The sequence below is a fragment of the Danio aesculapii genome, chromosome 14 (assembly GCF_903798145.1).
Source record: "Danio aesculapii chromosome 14, fDanAes4.1, whole genome shotgun sequence".
NCBI classification, from domain to species: Eukaryota; Metazoa; Chordata; class Actinopteri; order Cypriniformes; family Danionidae; genus Danio; species Danio aesculapii.
Window position 1 is genome coordinate 34,578,060 of NC_079448.1, and position 14,078 is coordinate 34,592,137.

At 35.7% G+C, this 14,078-nt stretch overlaps 1 protein-coding gene across 4 annotated transcripts in view; it reads right to left on the bottom strand.

The window, feature by feature from the left end:
- mcf2a (MCF.2 cell line derived transforming sequence a) overlaps positions 1 to 14,078 on the bottom strand; it is a 67,704-nt gene that overhangs the window by 39,551 nt on the left and 14,075 nt on the right. For 3 of the 4 annotated variants that reach the window (XM_056472122.1, XM_056472121.1, XM_056472124.1), the window contains exons 5-13: positions 10,767 to 10,886; positions 10,561 to 10,677; positions 10,334 to 10,483; positions 6,835 to 6,956; positions 6,587 to 6,701; positions 4,469 to 4,588; positions 4,193 to 4,384; positions 1,058 to 1,249; positions 51 to 222 (exon numbers count right to left, since the gene is read on the bottom strand). In XM_056472122.1, coding sequence (XP_056328097.1) covers positions 51 to 222; positions 1,058 to 1,249; positions 4,193 to 4,384; positions 4,469 to 4,588; positions 6,587 to 6,701; positions 6,835 to 6,956; positions 10,334 to 10,483; positions 10,561 to 10,677; positions 10,767 to 10,886 — 1,300 coding nt within the window. Of the gene's footprint in view, positions 1 to 50; positions 223 to 1,057; positions 1,250 to 4,192; positions 4,385 to 4,468; positions 4,589 to 6,586; positions 6,702 to 6,834; positions 6,957 to 10,333; positions 10,484 to 10,560; positions 10,678 to 10,766; positions 10,887 to 13,168; positions 13,367 to 14,078 lie in introns of those variants that run through there. The other variant, XM_056472123.1, reaches the window with a different exon arrangement.

A 14,078-nucleotide genomic window follows, 5' to 3' on the forward strand; every position in this document is an offset into this window, starting at 1 on the left:
AGTGAGGATAATTAGATCTATAATTAAAGTAGTCCTGTACTGGCACGTACCATGCTTAGGGGAGAAGAGGGGAGATTTTGAGCGTGGTGGGTTCTCTGGTCGAGGCGCCACCAGTTGGATTGGCCGAATGTGTTTGTCGGCCATTTTCTTCAGGCAGATCTGTCTGGACTGAATCAAAGCCTGCACGGAGCTGTACTTTTGAAACGTCTTCTCTATATGAGCCTGAAACACATCAAAGACACACAGAGAATTAAGAATAGAGAATTGCTTTGTTGGTTCAATTCTTTAAGTGTAAAAATTAATGGATGTTTGGAGAGAATTGTGAACCTAGGAGAAAAAATAAAAGGAAGAAAAAAAACAAATGACTATGGCTCAGTTATACCATAGACAAATTTTGGGTAAAGCTCAGAGTATTCTTTCAGATGATTCCCACCCTATAACCCACAAGATTGACCTTCTCTCCCCTGGTATTTGATACAAAACTCCTATAAGTAAAACAAATCAGTTCAAACGTTCATTTATCCCCTCGGTGGTAATGTTTTTAAATCTAGAGTGGATTTTTATTGTATAATGGGTTTGAGTATTAACAATGATGTGCTTTTATGCTTCAACCAAATTGCCTTCAGGAAATGAATAAAGACTAACTAACTAACATTTAGGCATTATGAACCGCGTGTCCTGTTTTTGTATTAAGCAGAGTGTATGCACATAGTGGACTCGTCTATAGGAGCAAAATACTTAAACAACCTAAAATATGCACCATTTACTTCAGACCATGTTTCAGTTGGTCAATGGTACAGTCTAGTTCAGTTGCCTCAAAACAGAAATGCACCAAAAATCTGCTAAACACACCTCATTTTCAGGCCCGCTGCTCATGGGAGCACATACCGCATGAGCACAAGTCTGTTTGCTGTTTGGACATAGTAGTGCACGATGTGAAAATTATAACTGGCCGAAGCACCACCCTTGCATCGCGCCTGGGGTTGCATTGAGTTTAGTGTATAACAGGGGCCAATATGCGGTTTGTGTGTCATTTTTGCAGTCTGTCAGTGTTCACCTGTAGATAAGGAGTGAGCACAGACTCATATTCGAGAAAGAGCACATCAGAGCCAGCAGTGAGAAGCGGTGGCGCCGCCTCCTGGAACTTCTCAATATCTCGCAGAGCTGTCTGCACACCCTCTTTACACTGGCATTTCTCTACCTGCTGATTGGCCAACAAATACGCCCCATCATCACACCATCGCTGAGCCTGCAAGCAAATAACCATGAAGATACATAGATAATGTAATACTGGAATAATGTCAATTTTCAATAATAACTTTTAAAGTTTGGGTTCAAGTTTTTATTGATTTATTTATTTTTTTAATATTATTTCTATTTTTCTATTAGTTTTATTTGAAATTCTGCAAGAACATGTTGAGCAAAAGATTGAGTACGGATATAATATTGGAGAAGGTTTATATAAAACACTGTTCTTTTGAAATTTCAATTCAGCAAAAAAGCTAATTTAACAATCTAGGTGCAAAGTCTAAAGCAAGTGGCACAAAAGCATTAAGGGCATGTCCGAATCCACTTTCAATAATTTAAGGATGGAAAAATACACTATGCGCCCTGGAGAATGGTCTAACAGGGTTGTGCTTATTCTCTTAATGAGTTATGGGTGTGTTTTAAGCAAAACGTGCATTAAACCAATCAGAGTCTCATCTCCCATTCGCTTTAAGAGTCAGTTGCATTGCGCCATTTGCTATTTACATAGCAGACTTAAGTGTAAGTGGAAAAACTTAACGTTTCACTAGCAAGAAAACAGTTAAACAGACCATCTGCAGCATCAGAGCACCCTTCATTCGGCCTCTTTACTTGTACTCTTTACTTTACTCCTTTACTTTTGTGGATGAGGAAACTGGAAACTCACTCCACTGAAGACATCTATTAGCCTACATATTTAATTTAATTTGTTTAGGGCAAAGATTTGTTTCAAAACTATTTCTAAATTCAGTTCTAATTTCCAGCAAATTAATAAATGAACAATAATAACAAAGTGTGTAATATCCAAACACACGTCCTATTCTTATGCCCCATATAGTGACGCATACGTCTCCAAAACCTGACAGGTGGACAAATCTAAACTTATTTTTATTAAAACAAATATAAATATGCATATAATAAATAATACTGGTAATAATAATAACATTATAATAAAAATGCAAATTGTCATCAATAAACTGAAAAAAAAAAAATCCGACATGAAGAAAGCATGGAGGTAGTGGTTTTTATATTTATGTAAAAAAATAGATTTCAGTTGGTCAATGGCGCGGTTTATTTTAGTTTATTTATACGGTTTAGTTTATTTGTTGCTAAAAATAGCAACATGACAGCAATGTGCCTTTGCACACCTCTATTATAGATCGGCACACACATGAGATCACAAAGGGGCGCAAATGGATTTGCTATTAAAAAATAATGTGGCACAAAATGTAATAATTAGGTTTGCGCTTGTCTGAAAATAGCAACAACTCACGGCAAGCACGTCTTGCGCCTTATTGTGCTGGGTGTTTGATAAGGCCCATAGTAAGAAACACCAAATCAGCCTATTATAATGATTTCTGAAGAACCATGTGACACTGAATGCTAAAGAAACAACTGCTGAAAATTCAGCTTCGCCAAATCAGGAATACAGTTTAAAGATTCCATGTTTATATCAAATTTTTAGTCAATACAAATAATGTATTTTAATAAACAACTATTTGCTGTTTCAATAGCAATATTTGTTACATTTTTGAACGTTTTTCATTAAAATCGATTTAAATAACCAAATATCAAAAATAGATCTATGAATGTACAGTATACTAGCTGTTTTATTGTGTCATATATTTTGAACGGCTTTATTTTTTGTTTAGGAAAATATTGAGTTATTTATTTTACAAACAGAAAAGCATTGGGTTATGCAGCAGAGATAATAAAACTCAGTACTTTCGGAAGACCCACCTCTTACTGACAAAGGTCCAGAAATTTTCAGAAATGAGCTCATTTGTACTATTGCGACTGCAATGCCATCATGGTAAAAATAACTTATCGATAAAGACTTTAAGATCAAGCAGAATCCTCTGTTGGCTGTCGCTTCAGTGTGACAGTTTTGGCCAATGCTAACTAAATTTTTCATGAGTCCAACATCCAGCTGTGCAAGAACACATACAATCTGACTTAAGAGAAGTCATCTTTCGATACTGTATTATTGAAAAAAAAAAAAATTTAAATGTAAAAAATTATTCTTTAAACAAAAAAATGACCAATAAAAAGCTGTAAAGCACCAAAAGCGTAGCATATTAAAATTGATTTGAATACTATTTTGGCTTAAATAGTCAAAAAGTGTGGTTATGATCACCATCCGACAAGCGAATTCAGAATAGTGCTTAAAATGTCACTAAAATGCTGTATTTAAATCTCATAATCAAATAGAAAATGAGGTGTATAACTGCAAAAACGTCAACATTTTGAGAAAAAAGAACCACCCCTTACACCAGGCTGGCTACGGGCCCGTTCACAAAGTTCATTTTTAAAGGGATAGTTAACCCAAAAAGAAAACTTTACTCATTATTTACACAAAGGAAGATATTTTGAGTAAAGCTGAAACCTGTTACCCATAGTAGGAAAAACAAATACCATGGCAGTCAATGGTTACAGGATTACAACTTTCTTCGAAATATCTCTTTTTTATTCAACGGAAGAAAGAAAGAACATAAAACAGGTTTGGAACAAATACAAGGTAAACAATGACAGCATTTTCCATTTTGGGTGAACTTCCCCTTTAAAATGGCTGGACTTTTGTCATTATTCAGATGTTTTCAATTTCATCAAAAATATGTCTATAAATATTGGTGACCAATACACTGATGATTTCTAATAAATGACATTTTAAAGCATTAAAATAGAAAACATTTAAATTGTAAAAATATTTTATAATATTATTCATTCATCCATTTTTTTTTCGGCTTAGTCCCTTTATTAATCTGGGGTCACCACAGCGGAATGAACCAGATGAGGCTCGAACCAGCGACCTTCTTGCTGTGAGGCGACAGCACTACCTACTGTCCCACTGCATCGCCTATAATATTAGTTTTCAAATAAATAAAAGGTTTAAATAGTATTTCATTAAATACACTTTATAAGTGAATGAGTGAACGCGTAGTCTGACCTCTTCTAGACGATGCAATAGAGTCTGAGCTTGTGTCAGAGAGCTGCGTTTAGTGCTGAGTGCGGAGGTGAGGGTGTCACACTGATGTCTGAGTTCATTACAACGCTGGATGATCAGAGCCATGGCATAGTGGTGTCCAGCAGCCAGCTGATGCCCGTGCAGGATGAGAACCTGAGCTCGACTCATCTCCTCCTGAAAAACAAACACGCTGCTGTCAGAGGCATCTGTTTACTCGATACACTGTACACCACGAAAATAGAAGAGTAACGCATCTACCTGCGCACGTTTGTCCAGACCGTCCAGCTCTCTGACCGAATGTTCTGTTTGGTTCAGGGATTCTCCTATAATGCTGATCTTCCTTTCCTGTGCTCTTAATTTCTCTAAAGAGCACTCCATCTGATGCAGAGAGAATGTTGGGAAAGCTACATTCAATGAAATAAGCTATTGCAACACTGTTTATATTTGTAAATCCTGTAAATAACCTTTATTTTCACTGTAGAAATTAATACGAAAGTAGAGCATTCATGGATTTGTAACTAAATATTTCATAAAATGCATGATTACGATTATAATAGTTAAAAAAATAGCATTGCCACCATTTTTGACATAATTTGGGGTTATCCAAATCCAAGGGTTAACAAGCTACTCTTAGCTAAAATCAACAGTATTGCTCCTTGTTAATGATATTATTCTGAACGTCATGATTTGCTCTGAATAAATAATTACTTTGTATAGCTTTGTTTTACATTCTTAGGGGATACAAAACACAGATGTTTTGGCACAATGCCTTCCTCAGTGCGTGACACAATCCTCTCACACCAGCCTTTTATCCCACAGTCAATTATATTGCGTCATTAGTTAGACGACCACTCAATAGTTAAAAACAATCTCATTTTTGTTTCAATATACTGCAACTAACCACAAAAGAAATATTTTCCTTCACATTTAAAAGCACCTCCATTGCACAGGAAAATAGCATATTACCATCAATCACTTATTCATGTGTACGTCAACGCAATGAAATTCCGACAGTCAGACACATTAAAAATACATTTTCATCTCATTATTTGTATCATTACATACTTCAAACCCATGATTCACAATATTATAGATAAACAACAAACCATTAAAGAAACACAGAAAGGTCCAATTCCTCATTTATTCCTCTTGGTGTAAGTGATTTTAATTTATGAATCCAGAATTCAGCTTCTCTTTGTAATAATCTTTTATTCAGATATCTCCTCTATGTGACTCAAATACTTCCTCAAATACTTCCTACATTCTAGTTGTTTAATGTCGTGTCCGAAATCTATAAAATGTCTTGCTATTGCCAAAGTTATATCTTGTGGTTGTATACTTGATTTACGCTCACTAATTCGCAACTAACGTGATGACTTCCCTGTACTGTATATATATTTTGGCACGGACATTTTAACATATAGAACACATTACAAGTAGAGCAGGTAATGGAGGTTTTTATTTCGATATTGATGTTCTTGGACTCAAAAATTCCCTTGAGAATGATGGCTAATAAATTAATAAATTAAAACTGAATAGTGAGACTTTTTTGTAAGGTGTTATTCAGACATTCAGTGGAAGTCAGAATTATTAGCCCCCGTGTTTGTTTTTTCCCTAATTTCTGCTTAACAGAGAGAAGATTTTTTTTCAGCACATTTTTAAAAATAATAATTTTAATAACTCATCTCTAATAACTGATTTATTTTATCTTTGTCATGATGACAGTAAATAATATTTTACTAGGTTTTTTCAAGACACTTCTATACAGCTTAAAGTGACATTTAAAGACTTAACTAGGTTAATTAGGTCAGTAGGCAGGTTAGGGTAATTAGGCAAGTTATTGTATAATGATGGTTTGTTTTGTAGACAATTGGAAAAAAAATTAGCTTAAAGGGGCTAATAATTTTGACCCTAATATGGATTTTAAAAAATTAAAAACTGCTTTTATTCTAGCCGAAATAAAACAAATAAGACTTTCTCCAGAAGAAAAAATATTATCAGACATACTGTTAAAATTTCCTTGCTCTGTTAAACATTATTTGGGAAATATTTTAAAAAGAAGAAAAAAAAAATCAAAGGGGGCCTAATAATTCTGACTTCAACTGTATAAGCAGTATTACTGGCATACAATGGCAAAATTAAAAATATGAATTAGTTGAAAAGCTAGTCTAAAAGTCACACATTAAATGATCAAATGTAAATATAATGCAAATTTACTTCCTGCCTTGACAGATTAAAATGAATCAGCAGATGTGGGTATAATCAGATTCATTCCTGATCAAATGCCAGCACTGACTGTGCATTAGCATATGTTTGTAAGCCAAAGTTCTGCCTCAGCAGCCAGTTTTCAAAGGTGGAACCAGAAAAGCAGCTCACCTCCTGAAAACTGTGCTCGTATCGCAGCAGCTGTAAATACTGCTGCAGTTTGAGGTGGTGTTTATCAAAGAAGCCGTCAAAAGCAATCTCCATATCAGTGAGCTGAGCCAGCAGCCTGCAGGAATACACACACACAAACAAACAAACAAACACACACACACACACACACACACACACACAAACAGGTACATTAGGAATCTCCTTTTAGGATATAATCATGTAATGTGTGTTTTTGTGAAGCTCTTCACCTCTGCATGGTGTCCCAGTCCTGTGTGATGTCCCAGCGTGTGTCCACGTCCCCCTCTTTCCTTGAGGTCTCCAGGTTAGAGAGCAGCTGCCGGCCTTCCCTCATCACAGACCTGATGGCATCCTTCAAAATGGAAAACAATTATAAATGTAACTATATTATTATTAAACATACATATTGTTGTTGTTGGTGATCATAATACATATTTTTGAATGCTATGGTTTCTGAACGACTGAGCACTGCAGTAATGAGAGAATTCAGCATGCTGTCACATGGATAAAGTACATTCTAAAATACATGTAAACAGGAATTTTTTTCTTTTCTTTTTGTTTTATCTCACCACTTAGGAAATTTGGTTTGCACAGATACCACGCATAACAACATACATACTGTACATACCAACACTCACCAAAAAAATTGAAGATCTCTTAACATTAGAACATTTCATACACACATATTGTTCCCACGTTTTCACAAACAGCAGATTCAAGGACCGTTTAAAGCATCATTCATTTGTAATTCATACCCCAGCATATGTAGTGCCATGAAAGACACATTCTGGAGACGCAAAACACTTATATTAAATCTGGAAAAACGGCTAACCTAGGTGCCCTTTAAGTACTTTCAAGAAGTGTTACCCTGTGTACAAAAACACAAAAGCATTTACACATGTAAATGTACATACTGTACACATACAGAATATTTCAGAAACTACTAATCAGCTGTAATTTTCACACATTACCATCTGTAGGGTTTTCAGAAAATATTCTAAAAAGGTGAATAGCAATTCATTGGGTAAAAATGCTTTAAATCTACCAGAAATCTGAAGATTTATATATTAACACATAAATAACAAATAAATACAATCAAAATCCAATAAGAACCACGTCGCTATAGCAGGTCTCATAGTAAACAAAAACTACAGCAGGTCTCATCGTAAACAAAAACTACAGCAGGTCTCACAGTAAACTAAAACTTTAGCAGGTCTCATATAATACATCAACTATACACAATACAGAAAATTTTGCTTTACAAATTGTATTGTTTATAATCTGAATAACTGCACATTATACAATAATATTACTGAAAAAGAGGCATGGTGGCTCAGTGGTTAGCTCTGTCACCTCACAGCAAGGCTGGGCGAGTTGGCATTTTGTAGAGTTTGCATGTTCTTCCCGTGTTCGCGTGGGTTTTCTCTGAGTGCTCGGGTTTCCCCAACAGTCCAAAGGCATGTGCTATACAGATATACGGCCAAAAGGTCCTAATTTGTCCTTTTATTTTTATTTGTAATTTAATATTATACAATATATATTATATAATTAATATAATATATTTATATTCAATATAAATTGTAATAAAGTGTAATTTTAAACACGTCAGTGTTTTTGAGGCTATAATTTGGTTACTTTATTCTTGTGACTTTGTATCTCATTTTATATATTTTATTTAAATTTTTCAACAAAAATATTTCTTTTCTATTAAAAATAACTGTATGTCCAATCTGATATGTAGTGGGGAAAAATAAAAAACATGTTCGCCAGATGCGAACAGAGTCATGATCAAAGGCCTTAAATTGTGTTGTCATGTGCTTTACGAGCTAAGCTACTCACTCTGTTGTTAGCAGTGCTCTTTGCTTTTCTTGTCTCTGTTGATCAAACTGTGCGGATGGCGAAAGCATTCGACTAGCTTATTCCAAAGAGGTGCGCTATCAGCACTTAGCCTAAATAGACACTCCAAAATTGGCATTTTAACAGTTAAACTATATAGTATAAGTAAACACGCACAGCTGCCTAAAAAATGCCGTTTTCACACCGTTTACAGGTAGCTCACGTGCTCAGTATACTGTATCAGTTCAGTATGCTCACCATGTCATAACTGCCCCCTGCTGGCCATGTATTTCTTGTGTTAGACCCATAGACTGTAAAATATATGGACGTAGTATCCGTGACGTCCCCCATAGGTTTCTGAACACTGCAAAAGAAGCTACAAGTAGGCGCGGCCAACCATCGCCATTTTGTTCGCGCGTCATCGCACCCACGGCGGGATACCAAACAAGGGCAAAGAGGCGAAGAGTGAGCGGAGCTACAGACACCTGCTGGCACTTTGCTTAGACCTGGCAGACAGACTTTACCTTGGGAGAAACGCTTGATACTTTATTACCTGCGACTCGTTTGTGTTCTGACCACATGTGCTTGGCTGTACACTATATCAATAAAGTGTTTTGACTTTTAAAAACACTGTTGTAATACATTGAGCCACTAAACATTGTTCTTATGACGTTTTTCTACAGGAGGAAAACGCGAATTACTTCCAAACACTTCAGATATAGTGTGTGTTAGTAAATGCAAGACTATTGATGAACTCCAGCATAACACTGTATAACAACGCTTCAGATGACTTTTCTATAGCCTACAACTAACCAATCTGTCACATTCTGGAGTGCTTTACGGGTCTAAAGAAAAATATTAATGATAAATGATCTATATACAAGTATATAACTTTACTCACATGGGAAACGGAGGCCACATGAATGGTTTATGAGCACAATTAAGTGCACACAGCATCCCATATCATCGGATAATTGTAAGAAATAAGTCCAAAAGGCAGCTGACTGTGTAAAGCCACATAAAACAACACAAAAATACGATGAATATGCAGAGATCAGTGGCTAATCTGCCGGATTCAGCTAAGGTGAAGTGACGGCGACCAGCGAGACCTAGCTGTCACTCAAGTGGCCACGCCCTTAATTATGCAAACCTAATATAAAGGAAATGGATGAGTTATAAAAAAATTCACCCCCTCACAGTTGTCATAGAGGGTAATAATAGCTATATGAACCAAAATCGTTCTTTGTACCAGGCTGTAAACACCATTTATTCTGCTGTAAAGTTGGCCATTCTAACAGTGGGCTCAATTGCAATTTGCTCTATTATGGAGCCAGGACTAGCGGAATTTTGATGAATTGCAGTTTCAGTTACTTCCGTATTGGCTTCCCGAGGGAGAGCGGGAGGTTGCCGCTTGGTTAGACCATGTTGCGGATTCACGCACTTTACTGCGGAGGTGTGCGATTTCTCTTTAAAACACTCGCGCGTTCTCAGTAGTCATATCTGTAGGTGAATTGTATGAACTAAATTGGCTGTTGTGTATGAATGTGTGTGAATGTGAAAGTGTATGGGAGTTTCCCAGTATTGGGTTGCGGCTGGAAGGGCATTCGCTGTGTAAAACATATGCTGTAATAGTTGGCTGTTCATTCCGCTGTGGCAACCCCTGATGACTAAAGGGACTAAGCCAAAGGAAAATGAATGAATGAATATACACAATTACAAAAGTAAAAAAATCTGAAGATTTCTCTGCGTCCATGTAAGCCCATTACATTTTTGAAAAATGTTTCCAGAACTTTGCTAAAAAAAAGTTAAAGCAAGTTTCTAACAAGCTGTACCTAATAATGTGGCCAGTAACTGTTGAGCGTTAAAATTGCAAATGCACAGCCATTAAATTACCTTAAGCCTCCTGTATTTCTCAGTGTGGGATAGCAAGAGGAACTCAATAGCACTGCACTCTTCTGATAACTGTGTTTCGGCCAGTTCTGTACCAAACGCCTGCAGCATCTGAGCAATGTCCTTAACCATAACTGCAAAACTCTCAATAGCCTGTAAAGAGCAAAAGCACAGTCTTCAGTATAATGTGATGTTTCTGTGTACTTCTATAATGCCATTGCTGTATTTACTGTTCTCAGGACGATCCAGTCGCTGTGGCAGTAGTCAAGAGTCCCTCCAAACTCTGAGGTCAGCTGGTTTTCATCAATGTACCGCAGTAGATCTGTGACTGAGCTCAGCATCACCACCTGAAAAGACAAGCATGCAGGTCAGGGGTGGTAATGAAGTTCAGAAACATCACCAATAACAAAAAATGAGGGTCTGCAATGAGTCCTACAGGCATTTTGAGCATGAAGTCCTCTTGACTAAAGCGGAAGCCAAGGTCTGTGACGGTGCGCTGGAAGAAGCTGGTCGGTCTCAACACCAAGACCAAATGCAGGTTTCCAGGAAATGAGGCCTAAGACAGAGACATATAAATACTAATACAGACTGAATTAGAGGCATATAGAGACATGCTTAGCCCTCAAAACATGAGAAATGCAACATAGAAAAGGTTTTTATATTATCCATTTCCTCAAGTTTAACCCTTCACTGTAAAAAATTATCCCACACACACACAAACACACACACTCACAGAGAGAGATGTTTAATGTTTTTTTTTAAGTCTATTCTGCTCATCAAGCCTCTATTTACTTTATTTTAAAACGTAAATCAATTCAAAGCTGATTTTTTTGTATCGTTACTCCAGTCACATGATCCTTCAGCGATTATTGTAATATTCTGATATTTTTATTATGATTATTATGTTGAGGGGAAATTTTCAGTTTTCTTTGATTAATATAAAATTCTTGAAAATGTTTAATCATATTACATAACAGTCATTAATGTTAACAAATGCAACTGTAAGTTTTAATATATTACTTAATGTTGATGACACTAACATTAATAAAAATAATAAATGCTATATAGTTGTTATGCTAATACTACTTCTATTAATAATGAAATATTCTATAATAAGTATCCAGTATTTACTCTATCGTTTATTACATCATAAATAGTACAAAATGTATATATTACTTTTTATATAATAAGTATATATAATAAGTATGTTAATGTTAGTTCATTTACATTGGTATAGTTAAAGAATGTTAGAAAAATGGAACCTTACTATAAAAGAAAATAAATATAAGTTTATAGAATATAAAATTATAATAAGTAACAAATGACATAAACCATTTCAGCACTTACTGGACGAAAATGATTGATTAAAATCAAAAACTGAAAAATAATAGCCTATAAAGTTTAAATGCCTCAAGTCTGCAATTATGTTAAGACTTTTTAAAAAAGTGTAACTTAAAAGCAAATACAGTGCTCAGCATAATTGAGTACACTTTGCATCTTGGAAATGAATATTTTTATCAATTTTTCAGTGAATATAGGCAATGTATTTAGTGCATTTAAATAAAACAGATTTTTTTATTCAAGTAATATTTTAGCCACCAAACATACTGAGAAATTGAAAGATAATACAATTAAATTCAAGCAAAATATTGAAAAAAAAACAAAACCTACAAAATTTCAACAAAACTTTTACTTTTTTTTTTTTTTTTTTGCTTCTCTTGATTTTTCCTGTTTTTTAATTTGTATTTAATATTTTTCTATAACATATAAATTTGGGTGTACTAGTTTTTGGACTGTTATCGTAAGTTATTTTGTTAGATAAGCTCCAGATTTGGCTTCAGTACTAACTAATCTAATGAATATGCACAAATATAATATTGTATAGCCTCCTATGAAAACAATATTAATTTAAAAGATGGATTTGTGAGGGGTGTACTTATATATGCTGAACACTGTATGTGAATTACACTTTATTCCATAAAATTATGATTAAATATGCCATACAGTTTTTAGCCTGCAAAACTAAGCTGTACTATTTTAGCGAGGCTGAAGACTACAGATGACTGCACAAATGTAATTGTTTTTGTAATTGTAATTATAGTAAAACTTAAATATAATAATCGTTAGTTCATTCATTTTTAATTACAGCATTTGAAGTGTTCATGGAATGTTTTCGGCTTATTAGTTTGAAACTTAGATTTCAATAAAGTCGATTAAAGATAGATAGATAGATAGATAGATAGATAGATAGATAGATAGATAGATAGATAGATAGATAGATAGATAGATAGATAGATAGATAGATAGATAGATAGATAGATAGATAGATAGATCTGAGAATGAGTCTGTGGAGACAAGCTGTCAATCAAACTGACGAGACGTCACTAAAACTAGTTAACACGTTAAAAGCGCCAGCTTAACTGCTCCGGATGACGGCGCCTGTACGTGCCCAGATAATCGATCGTCAAAGCAGACATTAACTAAATAGCAGGTCAAGCATTTAAAACAAAACCTGTCTGACAAGCCTAGTTATTACCTCATCAAACAGAAACTCGACAGACATTGCGATATTTTAGCCCGGCTCAGAAAGAACGCCACACATGACATTGACTCGTCCTTACGTGTTTGTAAACAAAACATCTCCAGTGAAAAATATCGACTCGGAAATCGCTTACATTCATCACAAAGCACAACTTTAAAGATTATGTGAATAAACACCGCCTTGTCTGGCTGTTCCCAGGTGGAATGACTAAGCTAAAGCCGCCCGTCGCGCCGCAGTACCGCTGCCGCATTGAGCTCAGCCAAACTTCAGTCAAACTCCTCACTCGCAAACATTACCGTGGAGCGGCGGATCCTCGGGAGTCCTCGCCGGTAGTTTCGCTCGCTCATAGTTATCGGCGTTTTATTATGAGGCTGCTTTAAGACCTCGCCCATCCTGCTGTGGCAGCCGGGTGGCCGGTGCAGTGGCCGGTCTGCGGGATTCATCTGTCCTGCGGTCTCTTCACCGCTCTCTCGCCTCAAGAGCGTCATCGTGTACAAACCTGCGCATGGTTTGTGCAAACTCAGGCACTGGGCTCGGGTTTCACACACTGATCTGCGAGCTGCTTTAAAACCGGCCATCTTCAGTCAGAGGTGCCGCATTCAGTTATTTATTCAGGTTGAAGCTCAGAAGACTGGGCTGTGAGTACATGCTGTTCTGAACTGCGGTGATTGACTTCAGCACCGCGGACAGCGACGTTCAGCACGCGGTCAACACTGAAGCCCCCAAAGGACTCAAGAGGAGGGTCAAGTGTTCAATTAGGCTATACAAATGTACACTGTTAATGCATTTCATAAATGATTTGAACGTATCCACTGCAATTATTTTCACTTTCTAAATTAAAATTGAAAACTTTAAACTTTTTGTTTAATTAAATTAAATTATGGGGCTTTCAAATTGTAGCGCATGTTTTATTCTAATAGAAGGATGCAAATATAAATGGCATGCTGATGTGTCAAGGTCATTATGTTTTTAAAAAGCTCCACAGATTCTGTACTTCTAATACAAAGTACATTTTGTTCAAGTCAACTGGAGTTAATCTTAAACTTGGGATCAGTACAAATCAAAATTAATCTTTAATTATAATTAAACTTTTTAAATAATCATTGCAGAATGATCATTAATCATGCATCAAAAGTGCAATTAAAGTGTAAAATTAAATTCTAACAGATAATTCTAACACATGCATGTAACTGTATGTAAATACAC